At 47.3% G+C, this 24,000-nt stretch overlaps 1 protein-coding gene across 10 annotated transcripts in view; it reads left to right on the top strand.

Annotated features, from left to right (window-relative positions):
* Positions 1 to 24,000, top strand: part of KIFC3 (kinesin family member C3) — a 90,071-nt gene that overhangs the window by 26,156 nt on the left and 39,915 nt on the right. For 3 of the 10 annotated variants that reach the window (XM_020963628.2, XM_020963633.2, XM_020963627.2), the window contains 3 exons: positions 12,581 to 12,779; positions 15,266 to 15,405; positions 19,889 to 20,030. In XM_020963628.2, coding sequence (XP_020819287.1) covers positions 12,581 to 12,779; positions 15,266 to 15,405; positions 19,889 to 20,030 — 481 coding nt within the window. Of the gene's footprint in view, positions 1 to 3,158; positions 3,310 to 8,255; positions 8,480 to 12,580; positions 12,780 to 12,996; positions 13,153 to 15,265; positions 15,406 to 19,888; positions 20,031 to 23,442; positions 23,496 to 24,000 lie in introns of those variants that run through there. The other 7 variants (XM_020963631.2, XM_020963632.2, XM_020963630.2 and 4 more) reach the window with 7 other exon arrangements.

Genomic DNA, 24,000 nt, shown 5'->3' with positions numbered 1-24,000 from the left:
TCGACAAGTCCATTAGTGAGATGGCTGGGGCAGTGATGGCCATTGGGTTGTGCTTTCAAGTGCAGCTAACCTACAAAATAAAATGAATACAGACAAAAAATAAAAACTGGGTAATATTTCTTTTCAGCATTTCCAGCCACATTCTTCTTGATTTGGATTCACAAAATTCTTATCCTTCCCCCTTCCTGGTTTTCTTTTCCTTTCTGCTTGGCTTCTTAAAAACTCTTTGATACTAATAATAGTAGAAATGCTATCCAAATAAATGTCAAGCCTCCCAAATACAGCTAGGTCTTTAGTGTTGGCCTTTAAAGATAAATCCCCAAAGTGCCAGCTCCAGTTCTTTCAATTATACCAGCCAAGGGCTTCTTCCATAGAACTTTCTTCTCAAAACAAATGGCTAATAAAAAGAGGTACTTAAATGAAAAAGAGAAGTGTCATGGAGCGATGGATGGAGATGGCCTCAGAGACCTGAAGACATACTGACTTTGGGACCCAGGACAATCCTCAGTGCTCTGGGTAATTTTCAACTGCTAAGAAGGTGAGTGAGGAATTCCCCATCAGGGGAGTCCTTCTAGAACACACTGTGGTGAGATCTTACCTAATTTGAACCCTCTGGACCAGGAGTTATTAAAGGGTGTGTGTGTGTGTGTGTGTGTGTGTGTGTGTGTGTGAAAGAGAGAGAGAGAGATAGAGACAGAGAGAGAAAGAGAGAGAAATGGGCCCCTTTGGCAATCTGGTGCAGCCTATGAACTCTTCAGAATAAGGTTTTTAAATGCATAAAATAAAATACATAGGATTACAAAGGAAAACAATTTTTCTTTAAAAGAAAGTATGTCAGGATCCTTGCAATATTCCAGGTATCAGTTATTGTGGCTTAAAAATCCATCACTCGGTGGCCAGCCTGAGAGAATTTAGCTAATGGGTCCTCACATGAGAATCATACAGCTCATTGCTAGGCCCACACTTATACCGCTTCTACCTTTAAGGGACCTGCAAAAGCTGGTGGATCCTTCCTTGTCCTTGTATTTGCGAAACCAGGGGTTATCTGTGGGTTGTGATCAGGCTTTAGGGGAGAACTTCTGTACAGGATCCTGACCGATAGGGGATTCCTGAGTGCACTTCCATATAGTCTCTGCCAAAGATCTGCTCAGATGCTTCTCTGTGGTGTGGAGGGGACCAAAGACTACCTGTGCCTGAGCAGATGCTACCATTCGAGAAAGACTTTGAATGGGAGCCCAAAGGACTGAAGATGTTACGTGTCATTTACCTCCTGCCAGAGAGGGGATGGATTTAAAATGTGTTGTTGTTCAGTTGTGTCCGACTTTCTGTGACTCCATTTTGGGGTTTTCTTGGCAAAGATACTGGAGTGGTTTGCCATTTCCTTGTCTAGCTCATTTGACAGATGAGGAAACTGAGGCAAACAGAGTGAAGTGACTTGTCCAGGGTCACATCTCACAAAGAGGAGTCTTCCTGACTTCAGGCCTGGTACTCTATCCACCGCGCCACAGAATGCCCCATTTAAAACATACGATAAACCATATCTCTTTGGACTTGGTTAACATGGGAATCCGTTTTGGCAGAATATGCATATGTAGGATGAGTTTTACTTTTCCTTCTTTTAATTGTCCAGTTGGGGGGAGGGGCACAGTGGGAAGGAGAGATATTAGTTGCTTGTGAAAAAAATAATCAAATAATACTTCTTTTAAAAAATTTTACCTTATTTTGATTAGGCAATAGGGTTAAGTGACTTGCCCAGGGTTACACAGCTAGTAAGTATTATCTGTCTGAGGCCAGATTTGAACTCAGTCCTCCTGAATCCAGGGCCGGTGCTCTAACCACTGCACCACCTAGCTGCCCTGATAAATAATGCTTTTAAAAATTGGAGAATGTCTGCCTCTTGGGTCTGAGAAGCAACCCAGCTAAATATGGAGAGCCCATCTCCAGGCTGGAGGTAGACAGATGCATTTTTTGGCCTTTGAAACTCTCAAAGCTCACTTACTAAGTCTCAGAGGTGGTGCAATCCGTCCAGAGAGGAATGCTGACGAACCTATAAATGCTGGACATTGTCAGTGACATTTTCCATATGTATTGGCACCTCCTCCTCAAGTATCTTTATATTTACCATATTTTCTAAATAGACAAATTATTTTCCATTTGAGAAAACAGAGGCTCCGATGGCTAAAATAATTTGCAGTCTAGGCAGGACCTTGCTTTGATCAAGATTCTTGACTTTCAGCCCAGGGCCCAAATCTAGACAATTCTCACTCTCCTACCAAGCAGCAACAGACAAAACCAGCCTTTAAGAGGGGCACTCTCCCAGCGTCTTCTAGGTCTTTTATTCTGTCTTTTTTACCTGGCATGCAAAGAGGGGACACAGAGTCCATCCCTTCCCAGCCCCACTCTATCTCCAGCAGAATCATCATTCAGGCTGCATGTGAAGTCTCTTTCTTTCTTCTCCTCCTTCCACACCCCAGAGGGGAAATATTGCCGCTCTCTCCAGAATGAAATGCGGGCACTGTTTTGCAGACAAAGAACAATGGCTCCCTGAGTTGGGGCTCCTAAGGTCAGTTGTCATTCTTGTCACCCGGGTTTAAGGTCCTCCTAATCCCTTCCTTCTGCAGCAGATTTAGTCTGGGGGCTTGATAAGGGGGAATAGCTATTCTTGGGTCTGGTCCGGGACCCCTCGGCTGATCCAGAAATTGTTGGGGGTCAGTCCTCCCCCTCTCCCCCTTAGAGGTCAAAGGCGTTTGTGCCTTTCTTCCTTCCCTGCTCTGACTGCCTTGGCACGTGTTTGGTTTGGGGGTTGGATGGGTGGGTGAGGGGATTGGGCAGGAGACCTGAGAATCAGCCCTGCGCTGTTGCGTGTGTGCACGCGTCCATAAGGGTGTGCGTGAGTGTGCATGCATGTGCATGCGTGTGCGCGCATGCAGGCACGTGTGTGTCCTCTACCCCGGCCCTGCACCTAGGGGGAGCAGGACGGGCTAGCCCAGGGAGCCCCCCCAACTCCGCTCACCAGCTCTTCTTCCCAGCTCTGGCTGTTTGCCCGCCTCCAGCACCAAAGAATGTCTCCAAGTGTTGAGAGCCGGTTACCATGGGAACCAGCAGCCGTTCGAGTTAATCATTTCCTGTGGAAAGTGTAAGGGGGTGGGGTGGGGGGGAGGTCAGAGACGACAGTGTGACATTCCTGCTTCATACCGGGCGGCCGGGCCGCGGCGGGGATGTCGGAGCAGGCAATGCCTTGCAGGTCCTCCCCCGGGGGCAGGGGAGCTGCCACCCCGGAGGGACTCCGAGCTGGGCAGAGGGGACCAGGTGAGTCACTGACCCTGATGCCTCTACCTTTGAGGGGGTGCGGAGTGGAGGGGGGGCAGCTCCATTTGGACGCCCACCTTCAGGGTTTTCCAGTCTCCAGCCCAGCTCCAGCTTAGCTTTGTCCTGCCATCCCAGAGGGGCTGCTTTTGGGGATCCTTCTGGGGCTAGTTGCCTTTCCCAGCTTTGCATCCCCAGGACACCCCGCTCCGGCTGCGGGGGATTCCCCCGAGGGGAACCCGGTCACCGCAAACCTGGGCACTGGAGGTGCTGCAGCGGCCCCGAGAGTGGAGGGGCTGTGGGGTGGGGGGAAGGCGGGATGCGCTTTGAAAAGGACCCCAAGATAAGTTCCCCCCCTACCCCATCCCCCAGGATTTTCATCCCTGCAGGTTTAGGGCTGCAGTTGGGAAGAGAGGGGCGGGGCTAATTTATGCTTTAAAGCCTTCTCTACTGAGATTTCAACTGTTTAAATTCCCTTACTGGATTGAGCCGGGGTGGGCTAGCCTAGTGTCTGTGTGTACCTTGAGGGTGGGGAGAGGTGGGGGGTCGATAACCGAGATCCCTCCTGGGTGATCTGAGTGGAGGAGTGAGACAGTCTGTCTGTGGGTGGTGGGGGCTGCCTGTCTCAGGATGAGGCTCCTGTGGACATTGAGAAATACTGGTGCTGAGCTGGGGGGCTCAGCATTTCTCGATTGCCTGTCAATTCCGGGGACACGCTTAAGAGGGTCCTAGGCAGACGAGGTATTTCTTTCGGTTTTCTTGGGCAGCTACCAGAACCAAGGCTGGTCATTAAAGGTCTAAATGGAAGAGGGCCAAGCGAAGGGCCTTCTGTGTCGGTGTTTTCAAAGGAGGGGATCTGTCCATTTGGAATCTGTGCTCCAAGATGTCTTCAGATTGAGGGGTCTCCTTTCTTTCCATTCATTTCAGTGTTTTGTAAGGGAAGGGCTCTCCTGCATTTTCTCCACAATATCTTCATCCCCTCCTTTCTACTCTCCCAGCAACCACCCCAGTTTAGGCCCCTATTTCTTCTGTCCTAAACTATTATAATATTCTCCTGATTTCTCTTCTTCTAGTCTTCTCCAAACTGTTCCACTGGTCCCACTGCCCACTGCCATTACATGTGCCTTTGCCCATAGCAATTTCTCTACTCAAAAAACTTCAGTGGCTATCAGAGTATAAATTCCTTACCTTGGCATTCAGGCCTTCATAATCTGGCTCCAACCTCCCCTTCCAGCATTATCTTAAATGAACGTTGATTGATTGATTGATCTTTATGCCTCATTCATATACTGTCTTCCAGTCGAATTGAATTTCTCTAGGTCTCTTTATAAATCCTGCCCCTCCCATTTCTGTTCCTTTGCTTCCACCATTCCCCATAGCTGCACTCTTCTCCTCTCATGTTCATCTTTTGAATTTCATTTCTTTCTTCAAGGACCTGCCCTGTGTCACCTCTTCCAGGAAGCCTTCCTTACCTGACCCCAACCAGGTGAAAGGGATCTCTTTCTCTTCAAGTCTGTCATGCTTGGGCCTCTCCTTCATACTACACAGAATCAGAGATGCTTGGAGATAGAAGGAATCTCAGAGGAGTTCACCAAGTACCTGAGAAGCAAAAGGTCTTCCATGGCCTTTAAGGCCCAAAGATTTCTATCTAGGGAGAACCTACCTCAATTGGACCCAGCCTATCCCATTCTTAGATAACCCTAAGTAGAAAGTTTTGTCCTTTAGGCTTTATATAAGCCTAAATCTGCCTCTTTCCACATACATGCCGCCATTTTTGCCCTCTGGAGCCAAGTAGTCCAAGTTGAATCCTTCTTTTCATAGAGGTTCTTCAAATACTTGAAAATCAGCTACTGCTTTGCCACTGAATCTTCCCCTTCTCCAACCTAAACACCCCCACTTCCTCCAGGTGATCCTTATATGGGATATACTCAAGGCCCTGTCTGAATGCCTTCCCGATTACCAATGTCCTTGCCAAAATCTGGCACCCCAAACTAAACTCAATACCACAAATGTGGTCTAGACAGGACAAAGTACTTAGCATACTGTTCTTTTGTCACAGCTTTTCACTTATGTGTATTTTCTCCTCCTTGGATTGTAACCTCAGAAGCAGATTCCATATTTTGTCCATCTTTGTGTTTCTGGTGTCTAGCATGTTGAATAATAATAATAATAATAATGTAATAATAATAACAATAATAATAATTAGCATTTATATAGTTTGTTATGGTTTTGTAGAGTGCTATACATATATTATCTCATTTGATCCTCAAAACAATGCTGTGAGGTCAATGCTATTATTGTAATACATTTTACAGATGAGGAAACTGAGGTACAAAAAGTGACTTGCCCAGGGTCACACATCTATATGTTAGGTATTTAATTTTCAGGATTGTTTGCCAAGAGTATTTTTCTAACACTCCTCTAGACCTTCTCCTTGACCAGGACAGACAGAGTCTGCATATTGAAGTCCATGTTTCTGATCTGGGCTTCCAAAGACTGGAACGTTAGACCAAAGTACATTCTCCACCCTCCCCCAACCCTTCCCCCAAGGCCCGGCTTATCAGCACCTTAAGCCCAGGGAGTACCTACTCCTGCAACCTGCCAGACTGTGGCTGGTCTTTTTGTTGTGTCCTTGAAATAGGCCAGGCCAGTGTCCTTTGAGCCCAATTGGAAACAGAGCAGTGGGATGGCTCTATGACTTGGCCACCCTACCCTGACCTCCACAATGCCACACCCTCATGCTGAACATGGAGTGATGGCTGCCTTGGGCTGCCTCTGATAGGAATCTCTGTAGTCCCTTCTCCTCCAACCAGACTCTTGGGATCCGCCTGGGTTTAGGGGAAGATTCACACCCCTGCTGGTAAGGTACTTGGCCCTTTACTTGTTTTAGGCTGAAGGCTGGTCCAGAATTTTGTTAAGCTAAAAAGGTTTAGGGAGGTTATTGGGTAGGAGATAGGCTTCTGTTCTTGGCTCAAAACTTTTGAAGTTATTCTAGATTTCTTGAAGCTCTTGACCTCTCACATCCAGCCATTGCTAAATTTTGCTGTTCCTTCCTGACCAGTATCTCTCAGGGCCACCCCTTCCTCTTTGTGCCTTCCTTCCCAGAGGTTTCCCTGACCCAGGCCTGGGTAGTTTTTCCCCACCCTCTGACTACAGGCATCTCCTCTTCTCCCCTCGGGCAGACCACCAGTCATCTGCCCCCAGCACTAGAATCAAGCAGTCCCATTGGAACCTCTGATTGGCTGCAGTATTGCAGGCAGGTACCCAGCCCTGACCTCGAAAGGCCCCTTCCTCAACTCACCTTGATCTTCTCCGGCCAATAATAATTAGACTGACTCAAACGTCTACATTATTTTAAGCATTTCAGCGTCCCTGTGAGAGCTAGGCTGTGCAATCTTAGCCCCGTTTTACTAATGAGAAAACTGGGGAGCAGATAATAATCACGATAACTAGCATTTTGTGGGTCCCTCTAAGGTCTGCAAACTGCTTCCCATGTCTTGTCTCATTCAATCCTGGCAAAACTTGTGTGAGGTTGGTACTGTTATTATCACCCCCATTTTACAGATGAGGAAACTGAGTCTGAGAGTTGAGTGACTTGCCCAGAGCCACACAGCTAAGCTGTGTCTTTGAGTGAGAATTAGAACTCAAGGTTTCCTGTCTTTAAGTTGAATCCCATTTTGGGTGAATTGACTTACCCCTTGGCATATAGCTAGGAAAAGTAGAATTGGAACTCAGACCCTGGTTCTTCAGCTCTGTGTGTGTATGTGTGTGTTAATTATCTTTTCTCTTCTTAATGATGTATTTCAGTAGTATCCTGAACTTTTCAGAGCTCATTCACATATATAAACCCATCTGAGCCTCACAGCAACCTGGGATTTGTTATCATTTCAATTGTTATTCTAATTCTATGGAGGGGGAATGACTTGCCCAGTGTCACACAACCAGATGATTGTAAAGTGACAGCTACATGGATTGAGCACTGGGTCCAGAGTCAGAAAGACCAGTTCAAATCTAGCCTCAGACATTTACTAGCTCAGTGATCCTGGGCAAGTCACTTCACCGCTGTCTGCCTCAGTTTCCTTAACTGTAAAATGGGGATATAAAAGGCATCTACTTGGAAGCAAATGGGAATATTTGTAAAGTACTTTGCACATTGCCTAGCACATAGTAGGTGCTTAATAAATGCCAATTCCCTCCCTTTCTCTCATTCCTTTCTAGTCAGCTTGTATATCAGTGGAAAACCCATATTTAATCAGAGTGTAACCCGGATCACAGCTCTAAAGTTGGAAAGAATCTCAGGCGTTAAATAAATGGCCCAGCTCACACTGGCTGTGAAAACTCAAGCACAGCCAAACCAGATTAAAATGTAATTGGGAAATACTTAACAAAAAAATACAGTAAAACATAGATAATGTAAACCTGTGGTTTTCTGAGTCAATCTGTGCCCGAAGGGATCTAGATCTACAGGTTAGTGGCCCCCATTCTGTTTGGGTTTGACCCTAGTGTCCTGGTCCAACTTCTCTTTACCTGAGCTATCCCACAGGTCCCCTCCTTCCCTCCCTTCCCTTGGCTTTTTAGCTATTCCTTTCCCTTGGTTTGATTCAATTCAACATTTATTGAGCTCTGACTTTGTGTAGGCCAACATTTATTAAACTCCAGCTCTTCATCTGTTAGACTGAGGAGATGCAGAGGTGAAAATAAGATGGCCCCTTTCCTGCATTCTACTAGGGTGATGACAAATATAGTGTCAATACAAGTTAATTTGAAGAGGGATGAGAGCACAACTGAGAGAATCAGAGATGACTTCCTGGAAGAGGTGGCACCTGAGCTGAGGCTTGAAAAGGAAGCTAAGAATTCTGAGGTGAGGCATCACAATGGAACCCACCTTGCCACACCCACAGGCATTGCCATGGAAAGCCAGAATTTAGGAATCAATTCCCTGGTGGTTAGGAAGACTTCCCAGAATTCCCAGGCTCCTAGGGGTCTTGGAGTTGACCTGGGGCATGCTACCCAGAGTGCCCAAGTGTCCTTGAGTTGGAACATGAGTGGACTCTGGGAGAGAGAGGCTGATGAAGTTACTGAACCCTCATTTCACTTGTGGGGCTGACATAATGGCTTATACCAGGTATGGGGAAGGCTTGGCATGGAGGCAGAGGATGAAACGACAAATTTGGTGAGCAGCACACAGTCTAATTTGGATGAAATAGGGAATATGAAAAGGGCATTGATGTGAAATAAGGCTAGAAAGGCAAGATAGAGCCAGAATAGGAAGGGCCTTAAATTCTCATCCGTAAGTGCTGCTGGGTTGAGGGAGTTGAGATGCTGCACCTTCTCCCTCTTCCTTAAAGGGGCCCCTTTCGGCTCTAGTCCCAGGCCGATGAAGACTGGATTCAGTCTGGGGTTGCTGGATCTGTAATGAGAGTGACTAAGCTCTTTTCTCACACTTTTTGGTTCTTTACAGATTCATCTCAGAGTCCAGTGAAAATGGCTTAAGGCTTAGGTTTGTTTGTGTTGAGGGTCTCCCCCTAAAAGGGAGGTCTGGAAAGGTACTTGGGTGTACAATATGAATCAGGTGTGGGGTAGCTACTTATTTATTCTACACTAAAGAAATGCTAAAAACAGAAACTCACAGGTTTGCCTGGACGGAGACTTAAAACAGGATATAGTGTTTTATGACAACTCATACTTTCTTGGGAAAGTGATACATAGAACACCAAGACACGTTGCCGTTTGTAGAACTGGTGAGTAGGCATTTTACCTTTCACCTTGACTTTGCACTGTCCAAACGTTTTGGTTCCAGGTTTATGTCGTCTGGCAAGTCAGGCCAGGCATTGAGCTCCTCCCCCTGTTGGAATTCATTCTTTCTGTTGAAGAAACTCCCTTGAAGGTAGTCAATATCAACCAAGATACCCAGTACCTCTAGAACTCTTGAATTTACCAGTTTACCTCCAGGGCTGGATACCTCCATCTTGGAATTACTGTTCTCTCATGTTTGCTGAGGGAAGGAAGCTCATGGTGACAAATGTAGCCAGTGTCCCCACTTAGCCTACTCGGGCTACCATGTGGAAGCCTTCTACATGCTGCTTCTCTGGGGGAAAGTTAGCCCCTCTCTTCTACCCTTCTCAGGAGAATTTTGAACAGTCCTGACATGATCTACAGAAGAAAAAGGAAGAGAGAAAGTGAGGGCTGGTCACCCTCTTTTAAAGATCTAGTAATCCAGCAGGCAGCTAGGTGGCTCAGTGGATAGAACACTGGGCCTAGAATCAGGAAGACCTGAGTTCAAATCCAGTCTCAGACACTAGCTGTGTGACCCTGGGCAAGTCACTTAACCTCTGCTTGCCTTAATCCACTGGAGAAGGAAATGGCAAACCACTCTAGTATCTTTGCCAAGAAAACCTGCTGGATAGTATGGTCCACAGGGTCATGAAGGATCAGATACAACTCCACAATCCAGCAGCCCTTCCTGCAGCCAATGAGGAGAGTGTCTTGTCATTCCAAAGTCTTCAGTACTCAACCAGCATCCATGACTACAAAAGTAGGCAAGGCAGCTCTGGGTATGCTCCATTATGGAAACCCCATTACATTAGTCTGACAGGTTAATAATAGTATTAGCTAGCATCTATATGTGCCAGATACTGTGTTAAGCTCTTTACAAATATCTCATTTGATCCTCACAACCAACATATAGGTTTGCATTTTATCTTGAGGCAATAACAGGTAGCCATTGAAAGTTTTCAGTTGAGCAGTAACCTCATAAGGTGGTTTTAGCTGCTGTGTGGACAAGGATCAGTAATTCTTCCAGAGGACAATGATAGAATGTCTTGAGCAGCATCACCTCATGAAATGGAGGGAAACAGAAGAAATGGAGGGGGAAAAATTGAATTTGCAGAAAGCTGGATATGAGACCCAGTGAAGCCTGGTCATTCAAGAGCATTTAAAGATGAAGCTGAAAAGAGGACAACAAACAGATGAACAACAAAACAGATGTGGAGGTCATGGAATATACCAGTTTCTCCATCAGTGATAGGAGTGACAGAATCCAGTTGGGCCCCAATGTCATGATCTCCCAGCGTGCTTTCTGAGAAGCAGAAATTACATGGAAGAAAAGAAAGATGGCACAAACAGCTATATCCATTCTCAGGTTATGGGAAAGTGGGGAAGATGCCAAACATTTTTTGGGAAAAAACCCTACTGAATCATGACTGGAAAAGGCTGCCAAGAGGACATTAATCACCACCAGCCCGTATGCTTATTTTGTTGTCTCTATAAAATATTTATGAGAATAATTTACATATGTATCCAAGGTATCCTTAAGGAAAATACATGAAGAGAATGTGTAAGCCTCTGCAAACAATACTCTACAGGCATTTGTAGAAGTATGAACGATTCCCAGCTTAAGAAGGACTGCTATCCACAGTGAGGTGTTCTAGATGTGTTGTTTGCATCAAACCTTGCAACATTTTTCAGCCTCTTGTATGGGATTGACAGTAATTCAAAAGGGTTCGGCATAATGATCTGCACGGGGAAAAACCAACCAAGAGAGGAATTCAGCCTGTGATATATGCCCCGTTGAACTGGATCATTTGAACACGCACACACACACACACACACACACACAGACATACAGATCCAGCAAAGCAAGCCTTTGGTTTTTGTTGAGTGCTTGTCTCCACAGTGCCCAGCACGGACCTCTGTCTTTATCCAGTAATTCATATCTGTTGGTTGGATTGGATTAGATTGGACTGGAATGCAACTCCATGGTGCGTTAGGCACAGAATTGAACAGGACAAGAAGAATGGGCCAGATTGCCTTTGCGAAACTGCCCAGCTCTTTATATTGATTCCTCGGCTTCTCCCTGAAACAAAAGACACATCTTATAAACCTTGCTGGTCTTCCAGTGCTGGATGCTGTGAATCACAGAATGCCCCAGTCTCTGAAGAATCAAGCTTGTGGTCACCCAGAATGGGGAGATGAAGTGGGGAGTGGAGCTTGTTTATGCATATTGTCATTGACTACATGAGTACAAGAAGCAATGTGAAAGGTAGCTGCAGGGCACTTCATTAGGAAAGGAGAGGGACTAGTTGTGTGGCATGAGCCAGGGGTATCAGCTTGGCAGATCGCTGGCTGTGTTGGTACCTGAGTGATGCTAAGAGACCTGGAGGAAGGCACTCAGATTCCTGGGAGCCATGTGGGCAAGAGACACCTAGAATGAAGAAAGGTAGATGGGTTGTAATTTGCACCAATGGAGGGAGTGCTCACGTTGAAGGGTTGAAGAAGTGGAGGAAGGATGAGAATCTGCATAAGACAAAAGAGGTTGTGCCCCAGGTTCCAACATCTTGGGAGTGGGGTGAGATTCTTCCCCTTGGTGGACAGGCATCTCACCACTCCCAACCCCATGCCAGCCAACTGACTGCTGGCTCACCTGCCCCATCTAGCCTAGGCTGCCATGTTCTAAGGTCCCATGGCTCTCAGGACCATGTTCTTGGGACTCCTTCCCATCAGGGTCAGATTTATTGTGCTCTTTTCTTTTTGTGTATTCACAACACTTAATAGAGCTACTGGCACATAGTAGGTGCTTAATAAATGCTTATTGACTGATTGGCTGAGTGAAACTTAAAGGACTACTGAAATGTTAGTAGTTATATTTTTTCAGGAACATGTTTGTATATTTAAGCATGCCTACACACCAACAGGCACCGTGGTGGGGAAACTGAGGCACAGCAAAGTCAGAGACTGACAGGGCATACTTTCTAACAGGTTTTCTTTTTTCCCAGATGATCACCCTGGGATGAGTCCACTTTAACCAGGGTAATGAAGATTGTTTCATGTTAACTAACTGATTGGTTTATCCCCTGTTCCTTCTGGGCCCTCTTGGAGGGACCGTCTAGTCTGACCCCTTCATTTTATAGCTGAGGAAATGAGGACCAAAGAACAGGCGGTGACCAAGGAAGGGCCTCCTCCTCAGGGACAAGAGCCTGGACTAAATCCCAGTCCCCCCCCCCCCCCCCGCTGGTGTTTGGTTGTGTCTGCTCACTTGGTGAGGGACCCAGCTAGAGGCTGAGGGGGAAGCTCTGTTTCAGCTGTTCTCTGTCCCCAGATCAGGTGACATGTCCCCAGACCCTCACCCAGAAGGCTCTTCTGTGTGGACATTTTAAAAGAACCAGACAGTTCTGAAGCCAGCCTCTTGGACGCAGCTACATCGGGGCCTGGACTGCCTCTTCCTGGGAAGCCAGGCTGCCCACCCCTGCTACATCCTTTTCCTCCTTGTCCTCAGGTCCCCAGGAGCCTGTGGGCCATTGAACCCCGTGCCATGATTACATCTCTGAAGACCTGGAATCCGGGAACCGCTCCCTCTGCCAGGGCCCCGTGGAAAGGAAGCTGTGCCCAGGACAGTGGGGATCCTGTGATGGCCAGCCCCGCCTCCCCGTGCTCCCGCCCTTTCCCACACGCCAGCCAGGGGAGGTGGAGAACTGGTGAGTCCGCATTTTTAAAATGTTTTTTTTTTCCTCCAGATACCAGAGATGAGACTAAAGTCTCCCACTGAATCCTAAACCCAGTCATAAGCAGGCAGGTAATTACAGGGTAACCAACTGGCTGCCCAGAAGCTCTAGCCGAGGCTCCCCGGGAATCTGGGTGTCCTTCTTTCTTTTTCTGACTGCAAAGCAAAGTCTTGAAAGGAAAGTTAAACTTTAACAATCCATAGCAAAAAAGAAAAAAAAAGGAAAAGGAAAAAAAAAAGGTGTGATGTCTGCGCTGCCCAGGTGGCCCTAGACCGGTTCCCCTTTGTCTGTCACCTGGAAGCTGTTGGTTTTGCAGCTTTTCTTCTCCCTCCGACTCGTAAACAAGGTAAGTGAAGTGTCTGCCTAATGTTTTCTTCGCAGGCTAGTGACATTTGATCCTGCTCGGAGCTCTGTTAGTAGGTCGTGTTTGGGGACCAGTCCAGGACATCCCGCGGCTGTTTGGGGGTCTCTAGGGGGTTCCCGTGTTCAGCTCTCTCCAGGGTACTTAGTTCCAGGCACCGGAATGGACTTCCTGGGAAGGAGCGCGAAGGGACTGGCAACGGGGAAGTCCCAGTGTGGCTCACCTCGTCTGCTTGCCGGAGCCTCAGACTCATCCGGCAGCTCGTTTGAGCTCTTCCCCTTTTACTGATGTTGGGGGACTTGACTAAGGGCTATCGAGATGTCAGCTAAATAGTCTGGTGGAGTTTTAAAGGCAGTATTGTCTGGAATCAAGAGCTGCACGTGACTCCGCTCTCTTGCCCGGCTTAGGTAACCCTCCTTACGTTCAGTGTATTTATTTATTTTTGGCCGCGGAGCAAGAGAGAAGGAAAGACTTTTTAGTGCCGCTGTTGTCTGGGTGGTTGGGAATCAATCCTTTTGTTTCACGGCGTCTTAAGTGAAATTGGGCGTCATGGGGATGGTCCTTGCCATTGCTAGTAAGCTGGATAAAGAAAAGTTCCTTGGGAGGTTTCTTTGAATGCTAGTTACCTCAAAGGCTAGCTCCTCCGTATCTGTTTCCATTTTTCTTCACATCCCAGAGATGAGACTAAGGTTTCCCACCTTCCCAAGAAGGAGGTCCCCATTCACTATGGGGCAACATAGAATGTTATTGTCCACTCTGGGGAGACAGGATTAAGACAGGGTGAGGACTCAGAAAAGGCCATCAGATTGACCAATCTGATCGTTAGTTTTATCTGCTTTAAGGCTAGCTCCAACCCCTAGTGTGGCCTGGAAACTGACCTGGTCTCCTTTGGACCTAGGAAAAATATTAGTGATGATGATGACTTCTCATCTTTTATACTGTGCTTTACAATTCGCAAAGCACCTGACGTAAGTTACCCCATTTGATCACCCCAGGGCAAGGCCAGACCTCCTATGGGCTGAGCTAGAACAGGACGGTGTTTCTCGGGCTAGAAGGCATAGTTGTACCACTCAGCTCTCTCACTGCAAGGAGACAGCTCCTTCTCAGCAAACCTTAGGCCAAGGGAACAAAGAGGTGAGACTTGAAAAAGCATGTGAAGTCTTTTTTTAGACTATTAGAGAGGGCTTTTTTTTTTAAAAAAAAAAGACAGCTGAGACTGAGGCTTCACAGCAAGCATTTGTTTTAATGAGTGGCCAGAGAGGTCTTAGGAATCAGGCATGAAATTTCCATCTGAGAGATGTTCAGCTCAGTGTTATCAGTAGTACACTTAGGGGGTGAGGATAGATGAGATAATTGAAACTAAAACCCACAGTTAATCAACTTACGCAGGAGTTTTGACCTCTCCCTTTGAGCAGACCTGCTAACCAGTGGCAGAAGGGGTCTGGTGTTGCCCTATCCTCTTTCTCCCTCTCTAGGGTCCTAACAAGCAACTAAACTGGGCTGAATATAAGAAAGCGAGAAGGGGAGGTAGGGAAATGGCTAGAAAGCCCACAAAGGGAATAGCCAAGCTCCAGGAAATCATGGCACCAAGGAAAAAGCCATGGCCTGCTGAGAATGTTTTCCAAAAAGAGAACCATTTATTTTATTTTTTTGGTGAGGCAGTCGGGGTTAAATGACTTGCCCAAGGTCACACAGCTAGTACATGGCAAGTGTTTGGTCTGAGGCTGGATTTGAACTCAGGTCCTCCTGACTTCAGGGCTGGTGGTCTATCCACTGTACCACCTAGCTGCCCCTAAAAAGAGAATCATTCCTTTGTCTTCAGTCAGTTCTTCTTCTGGACCACTTATCCCCTGTAGCCACATAAGATCAATGACTGAGCCTTGCTCACCTGGCTGATGGTGGGGCTGGGAACCAGGGCATGGTGCATGACATCAAGATTACATTCAATGTCAGCTTCTGTATTTGGAAGGTCATTCACAGGACCCGTTTCCTGCTTTGTGCTTAGACACTCAGTGCCTAGCACAGAGTAGGCACTTTAAAATAATGCTGATTGATTGATTGGTGAAATCTCTTTAACTCAAGTTTTATTTTCTGAAAGGGCTCAGTAAAGATACCCTTGGTGGCAGTGAAGAGGATTCAGGCCAGACCTCTACCCGACCAACTCCGGCTCAGCGCCGAGCCCTCAGCGTGGACTGGTCCGGTCCTGGGAGCCCTCGGAGACTCTACCTGACTGTCCAGGTAAGGATTCACCTCTGAGGGAGATGAAATCCTCAGGTCTTCTGAAGAAAGGGGGAGGAGGATGGGCTCTGTCCACTGTAAGCATTTCAGGGGAAAGGGCTATCAGGGGAGAGATTGAGATCTGTCTTCCTGCCTGAATCCTTAGCACATATCCTCCCTGGGAGCCTGCACCAGGTGAAGCAATTTGCCTTATTAAGATATCTTATGAAGATCTAACAAGAGATGACAGAAGGTTCTCCACCTCTCCCTGACAAAGGTGTTGAACACAATAAAATGGGACTGTCCGTCATTTCTGCTGAGTTCCATGGGCACACCTCGGGGAGGATAGGTAGCATTGAGCAACCTGGCCAGTCGCATCGGGGTTCATTCATACATTCTTCCATGTTTTTTGATTCATTTCCAAAACTTGCCCAAAATGCTGTAAAAAGAGATAGAAAAGGGTTTCATGTGCTGTAGGCCAGTGAGAATTCTCACCCTTCTCACCTCTTCCTGAGAGAAGATGGCAGATCTGGCAGTGGCCTTCTTGGCCCTTTGGGCTCCCTTCCCTTGCAGGCATAGAGGTTTGCTGTGGGAATCAGTGTGTTGGAGGGGTTGTGGTTCAGTGAAGAGAGTGCTGGACTTGGGAGCTGGGAAGACCTGAGTTTGGGTCCAGCCTCACCTACTTCCTAGATGTGTCACCTGGGCAAGTCCCTTAATCATCAGCCTCACTTTCCCCATGTGTAAAAATTCGATTGAAATAAGTGCTGTATAAATGTTAACTATTTATTGTGATATTGTCATCATCAAGTATATGGGGAAAATAAGCGCACCTACCTGACAGGCTTGTTGCAAGGATTAAATGAGGTAATATTGGCAAAGAATTTTGCAAACTTAAGACGCTGTATAAATGCTTGTTATTATTGATAATGGGAGTCAAGAGTCCCTGGCCCTACCACCTGCTAGCCCTGTGATTGGTTTCCTCCTCTATAAAATGAAGGCCCCTTCTGATCCTATCCCTTTATCTCCCTGACTGGTTTAAACACACAGGGAAGCTGTCATGTGTGCATAAAACCAGTGCAAAGACTTCTGTTACCCTGTGCTTGAGTGTTGGGACCCAGAAGCAGGAAGGCCTGAGCTTGAATCCTGCTTCAAGTACCAGTTTCTGTGACTCCATGATTAGCCTCTCTCTGCCTCAGTTTCTTCACCTATAAATTAGCAAAAAATAATAGCATCTCATCCCCCAGACTCACAGGATTGTTGTGAGGATCTCAAGTGAAAATAATATAGTTACTATAATAATTATATATATATATATATATATAAAAGTGCTTTGCAAGCTTTAATGCACTCTATAAGTGTGAGCTGTTATTATTGCTATGACCCTGGGCAAGTCCCTTAACCATTTTCAGTTTTCTCATCTGTAAAATGGGGATGAGAATAGTGTCTTATCTCAGAGGGTAGCAGTAATGATAAATGAGTTGAAGCCCTTGGCAAACCTTAAAATGCTACATAAATGCCAGCCACCATCATCATTATCATTAATAATAATAATAATAAAAAGCCAGATGGGGGTATGAGCCCAGGGGTGAAGCACAGTTTCCTCATTTCTACTGTGAGTGCTGAGCAGGTCACTGAGGGTAGGAAGCTCCTGTTGGCTCCGAGGTACCATTTCTGAAGTTTGTTTAAGTAGTTTTTGCACCTCAATGTCTCTTCTTTGAAATCCTTTATGGCTAAAGGTGTGTTGGGGTGTTCTTGTGTAGGGAAACAATAGGGACGTGACAGCAAGAACCCTGTCCTGTTTTATGTAATGTCTGAGGAAAGACTGGTCTGGGCAAGCAGTCACAAGGTTAGGGAAACGATTTTGATGCTCCTGCCGGGAGTTACTGCAGTGAAGGAGGGTGCTGGAGGGCCAGGAGCCGCCTGCTAACCTCCTTCCTCTAGCCTTGCAGTTCTGGGACGGTTGTTTTCTTGAATTTTGATTACAGAGAAGGCTGTGTTGTGGTTGGAAGGGAATACTTGGAAGTCAGCAAAATCTGTTTCCAATTTCCATTTCTGAGTTGCTTGGGTAATTCTGAGCTTTTAACCTCTGGGCCTCTCTTCTGATACAAAGTAAGTCTGGAAAAATCCACTTCCTCTCTAGCTCCTGGGAAAACTTCTTATGTTTTCACGTGCTTTGAGATCATGGACGAGAGGTCCAGCTGGAGACCTAAAGCTCATTACCTTCCTCAGCACAAGAGGAGTAGAAGTTGGCCGGTTTGCCAAGGACTGGGGGGGGGGGGTACGTTCAGATCAGAAGTGCCTTCCTGTGAGAGCCTACTCTTTCTTGGGGAATCTGAGACAAGATGGTGAATAGCTGTCATTCTGGCAGACTCAAGGTGGCAGAAATCAACTTCAGAGGACCCTCAGCCACTAGCAACAACTTAACTTTTTCTGGGACTGAATGGTCCTGGAGCTTGCCAGGTGGCACAGTGGGTACAGTGTTAGCCCTGGAGACAGGAAGACCTGAGTCTGAATCCTACCTCAGACACTTCCTAGCTGTGGGACCCCCGGGCAAGTCACTTAAGTTGTGTTTGCCTCAGTTTCCTCATCTGTAAAATAGGAGTAATAACAACAAATGAGATAAACTCTATGAGGTGCTTTGCAAACTTTGAAGTGCTGCATAATTATTAACCATCAATAGAGTGCCATCATTTTTCCAAGTACAGACTATTTCATGCCCAAGCTTGTCCTTTTAAAATTGTGCTTTCCTTTTTATCTTCACCATGCTCCCATTTTCCATATTTGCCAGTTTCTGGACAGGAAAATAAATATCCCTTCATGAGGGGATCCCCACTGTCCACTGCAGCTCATTATCTTTTTTTCCCCCCTATTTTCTTCCATCCCTCCTTCTGTTGCTATCTTTCACTGTGGCTACCTTTCCAAAGTGCCTTTGACAAGTCAGGGTGCTGTCACCAGGCCGTGGCATTTGCCTGATCTCTTGGCAGTCTTGGGAGCATCACACCAAGCTTGGGTGGTGGGTTGTAGTGGGGGCAGCAGGCTGGGTAGTTGGTAAGTAGCCCTTGCTCTGCCATCGTAACCCACCAGAAGACTCTGGGCTTCTGACTCGTCCTCTATAAAGTGACCACTAAAGGGAAACGGCACTGTGTCATAGAGGGGAAGGCCTGGGTGCTGTTAGTTTGAGCCAAAAGCACCCAAGGATTGCTTCTCTGTGAATGGCCTTACACAGAAAGATCTAAGTCACGAGGGGTCCTCAACGAGAGCTGAAAGAACATGGGGGGGAGCACTGTTGCAGTGAAGGAGGGTGCTGGAGGGCCAGGAGCTGCTTGCTAACCTCCTTCCTCTAGCCTTGCAGTTCTGGGACGGTTGTTTTCTTGAATTTTGATTACAGAGAAGGCTGTGTTGTGGTTGCAAGGGAATACATCAGCTGGCCTGGCCCTTCCATGTCCTAGCAATGTGACCTTCCTTTCTCTGTAAAAAGAAGCCACGTGCAGTGCATGTGGTATGAGACATGGAGTCAGGAAGGCCTTGTTTCAAATCCCACATCTGATACTTCACTAGCTGTGAGACCCAGAGAAAGTAAATTAACCTTTCAGACTTCAGGCAAATTATCCATAAAATGGAGATAAGATTATCTAAAGAGCCTTAGTCATAGAGTAGTCATGAGCTCCAAGCAGATACTGCAAGTAGACATGGCTTAGTGGAGAGGTGCTGAGCTTGCAGTCAAGAGGACTTGGGTTCAGATCCTGTTTTTTAGGGCAGTTAGGGGGCACCATGATGCACAGAGCGATGGGCCTGGAGTCAGGAAGACTCAACTTCCTGAGTTCAGATCTGACCTCAGACACTTCCTCCTAGCTGTGTGACCCTGGGCAGATCACTTTGCCCTGTTTGCCTCAGTTTCCTCTTCTGTAAAATGAGCTGGAGAAGGAAACGCAAACCACTCCAGTATCTTTGCCAAGAAAAACCCAAATGGGGTCTTGCAGAATCAGAAAGGACTGAAAAGCTACCGAACAGTGAACAAGAATTCTAATCCTATTTCAGACCCTTACTAGCTTTGTAACCCTAGGCAGTCACCATTTCCTCAGTTTCCTCATCTGCAGAACAAAGGGGTTGGACACGGTGACCTCTGAGGTTCCTCCCCAGCTTTCAGTAGTACTTTGGTGGGTGTTGGCCTCACAGATAATGCTGTGCCCTCTCCATGCCTGCCTGAGCTAGGTGCCCTCCCATGTCAAGATGAGGGAATTGGTCGGGGCAGATCGCCTCAGGGGCCCTTTCAGCTTTGCCATGCTTGCTGTGAGGTGCTGGGTAACCTGAGAATCTTCAGACACCTGACCATCTTACTGGGTGACTGGAGTGGGGGTTCTCAATGACCCTGAGGTTCCTCTTCCTCCTCCTCCTCCTCCTTCTCCTCCTCGTCCCTTTGGCATCGAGGACACCAGGCTGCGGCATCTCTGTTGCCAGTGTTGCAATGCCCTTTACAGGAGTTGTGGTTGTGTCTTGGCCGCAGGCACTGCAGGACAAGGTGTGTGCATGCAAGAGTCAGGAGAAGAAGGAGGAGAAGCAGCAGAAGAGGCCGGCCCTGGCCCCCAAGCGGGCCCGAGACTTGGCCCAGGCAAAGGAAGCCCACACCATGAATGTTGAGAAACCAGGTAAATAGCGGAAGGGGCCAGAGAATAGCCGCGAGGCAGGGGCAGCTCCGAAAGCAGCCAGTAGCTGGCTTGGCAACCCGCAGGGAGCAGGAAGGTCATGCTATGATCAGCCCCGAAGTCCGCTCCTCTTCCCGCCTTTGCACAGTCCAGGCTGAAACTCCAGACATATCTGATTAATCCCTTCCTTCTAAGTCGAATGCTCCTGGTCCCTCACTTTTCAGAAACTCTTTGCCTGTGCTATATAACCTTTTGCTCCCTGCCCCCCCCCCACTCTCCTTCCCCACCTGTAACCAGGTGATTGCCGGCTTCAGTGACTGAGCCCTGGGGTTGAGTTTCAGTGTTTTTTGTCTTGCCTTGCGTTCTTGTAGGGAGGAGGAGAGAATGGTAGCCCCAAAGATACAGTTTCTTGCTTGTGAAAGGTACCTCATCCCCCTCCTCTGATCTCTAGCACTTTGTGAAAGATCTCTGGGCCAGTCAGGCAAAAGAGACAAAGCCTGTTGCTGTAGAAGGAGCACAGGGTCTAGAATCTGAGGCTTTGTGTTCAAATCCTGGCTGTACTATTTATTAGCTGCGTGACCTTAGGTAAGTCACTCACCTTCTGGAGAGGGGATTCATCTTCTCCATCTGTAAAATGAGAGGATTAGGTTGGCATGGTCGCTGAGGTCCCGTCCAGCCCTAAATCAGTGATCCCATGATGTGTTTGCTGCCTTGTGAGTGGAAGGAAGGGTCTGTGTCCCCCTCCCCTTTTTGGAGAGGTCTTAGAGGCAATAATGGTAGGTTAACTATGATGACTGTCTGACCGCCCTGGCTGTGCTTTTTTCTGTTGGCTCCTTCTGTCAGGGCAGGGAGGAGGAATGTAGGGAGCTCAGGGTGTTTACATATGAGGGAGCATCCTCCCCAAGAGAGGAAACTGGGCAGAAAGTGTGCAAAAAGATAAGTCAGGGCTCGGTGGATTGTTTCCTTTCTCCTTTCTGCCAAGGTTAACTGTGTGTCTGAACTTGCCCAGGTACAGTGGCTGGAACCACTCCCCAGGTTCCCCTCTCGCTCTATCGGCTTCCTCTGAGCTGTGTCTGTCCTGTGAATGCCGACTTGGGGTGTTTTGCGGGCGAAGGGAGGAGCTGGAGGTGGTAACAGAAAGAGTCAGGGCTTTAGGAGAGGCGGGAGATTCAGATGAAGAAAAGGAAAAAAAAAGCAAATTAGTAGGGGAATGGATTGGAGCCTCAGCCTGGGGTGCCCCATTAAGCAGACCTTACTTAGAGACCAGAGGCTGGGAGGGCAGCTCCTGAATCCGGTCCCTGATGGGAGGGAGGCTTCTGTGAAGGGAAGGGACCTAGCCATTGGTTCACTATGTGCTCCTCTCACCTTCTTCCCTTCTGCTTTTTATCTTGGACCGGGTCTGATCTCATGATCTTCCTCATTGCTAAAGCTTTGCTCATCTACCCCTGAAAACCCTCTTATGCTTGCAAGTGCCCTCGAGATTATTTTTGCTTCTGCTGCTGCTGCTGCTGTTCCTGGCTGACTCTGCCATTTCCTCACCCCCTTGCCAAACAGCTGGCCAGGTATAGTATACAGAGGTCAGACCAAACCCTTAGAACAAAATATGAAGAGCTTGGGCCAAGAATGGCTATGGAATGATCTGTCCTTGATGCAAAGCCCCAGTTTCATGATCTGTTGGAAGTTTCAACACCTCATGCAATGTTCATGTAGTAGAAGTCCTGGGCGAAGTTCTGGGCAGGGGAGTTTAGGAGGAGTCGGGAGAGGGTCCCACGGGTCCTCTGGAGCTTAGAAATGGTTCCCTTGGATGGAGCTTTGCACGAAGGTTCTAGACCATCATTTCTTCTAACCTCCTCTCTCGAGGACAGATAGGAGGATTTTGGTTTGTGAGCTCTCTACATGCGTGAGACATTCAGAAACTCCCAGTCAAGTTCACTCAGCAGGAGCCAAGTCGTTACATTGACCCCCTCATCCTGCCAACCTTTAGCCACCCAGGGAATGTTAACTGGAGGGAAACACATTGCAGCAGTGGGCAGACTCTGTTCTGAAGGAGAAGAGACAAGTGTTCAAACTGTAGCCTCATCTCTGCCTTTGGGTGGGAATGAGGTCTTCACTTTCACCAAGGTCTGGTGTGAGGGAAATACTGCTACAGAGAATTAAAACTGGGCAATGTTTTCACAAAGGGCTTGGCCCCCACCCTCTTCTTCTGCTTGCCTTATCTTGCCAGGGCCCAGGCCTCCACACAATTTCCCACAGTGTCCTCAACATGGCCCTGCCTGGGTGGCCTCTGCCCCCTTTCCATTCTTTCCTTATGTGTGGTATGCCCCCATTAGAATGTAAGCTCCTTGAGGGTAGGAACTGCTGAGCTTGATTTTTCTTTGAGAGCTTAGCCTAGTGCCTGGCACATAGTAAGTGCTTAATTGATGTTTTATCCATCCACCCATCCATCCATCTATCCATCCATCTATCTATCTATCTATCTATCTATCTATCTATGTCTCATATCTATATCTATCAGTTTGTTTTCTATCCCTCTATTGTATCTCATATCTATATCTGTCCGTTTCTGTATCTATCTTTCTATCATCTATCTCTTTCATCTTTCATCTATTAATCTAGTGTTCTATCTTCCTCTACCTTTCTATTTCTCTATCTTATCTATCATCTATCCCTTATATCTCTTTTCATAATCTATGTCTTTCTACCATCTCTGTCTCTGTCTCTCTGTCTCTGTCTCTTTCTCTCCTCTCTCTCCTTTTCTATGGACTCAGTCCTTTTGAGTTTATGGTATATTTTCCTGAAAACTTCCTCCTCACCTTTATTTCTCCTCCAAGAGCGATCTGCCCTCCTTCCCTTCCCCTTCTCTAAGCTGAGGCTTTTCAGCAATGATATGGAAGCTCACATTTGGTTTGTAGTTTCCATAGAGGAATGTGGTTTTAGTCTAAGAGAAGGCTTTGTTCACAACAGCCTGGAATCACCCTTTGCCAGCTTGTAGATACGAGTGAACCTTAGGGGGGAGGAGGAGGAGGAGGAGGGAGGGAGGGAGGGCTGCCCATGGAGGTTGGAGATGGGGAAGGGCTTCCCTCAGCTCTAAGCTGCTTCTCTTTGACACTTCATTATTGCATTCTTGGGTTTTGGCTGCCTCTGTCTTATGTTGCAGACCTCTGTGGAAAGTGACAGCCTTGTTCTCACATTCCCTGTCTCTCTGCATCTGCCACACTCAGCTGTCCCATTTGCTGCTGATCCTGGGGCAGAGGGGTTCTCTTTCTCCATTCTCAGGGTACCTTAATACCAGTTGGACTTATTTGGGTGGTGGGAGGCGGGGAGGGAGGAAATCCCAGATCATATGGACATATCACGGGCCTTGTCTCTGTGTCTGTCTGTCTTTCTCTTTTCTTGCTCCTGGTGACAGGAATGCGGGAGGCAGTGGGAGAGGATCTCCTCCTCGGCCTGAGGCACAGGGGCAGCTCGGTATTTATAACCTTCACATGCTTGTGTGGTCACTCTGTGCATTCCACTGGGCTCTGGTGCGTGGGGAGGAAGCATCATGGGGAGGGTGTGGCTGTTTCAAGCCTGGCATAATGTGTCCCTCCTCTGTGTCTCAACCTATCATTCTGTCTTTCTTCCTCTTTGTTGCTTTGGTAGACGAGCATACATGGCATACACACCCACTTCCACTTCATCCCCTCCCATGCAGGTCGCCACTTCCCTTGGGGCTCCGTAAATGAGGATGAGCTTGGCTCGCCTCTGTTGCCAGGAATGTTTGGGCTTTCCTTCCTCTCTGAGTTGTTTGGGCGAAGGTTTTTCGGTAACCAAGAAGAATCTTTTTTGAGGCTTGAACACTTGCACTCCCACACAGTGATGAAGGGGCATCAGTGTGCTCATTCTTAGCTCCTAAAAAGCTCAGAGTATAATAAAGACATTTCTTACGCTGAGTAAGGTGCAGAGAGTGAAGAGGGTATTGGGCTGGGGGCTC

The sequence above is a fragment of the Phascolarctos cinereus genome, unplaced genomic scaffold (genome assembly GCF_003287225.1).
Source record: "Phascolarctos cinereus isolate Bilbo 61053 unplaced genomic scaffold, phaCin_HiC Scaffold_2;HRSCAF=192, whole genome shotgun sequence".
Classification (NCBI taxonomy): Eukaryota; Metazoa; Chordata; class Mammalia; order Diprotodontia; family Phascolarctidae; genus Phascolarctos; species Phascolarctos cinereus.
This window is presented reverse-complemented; position numbering and strand designations above follow the sequence as displayed.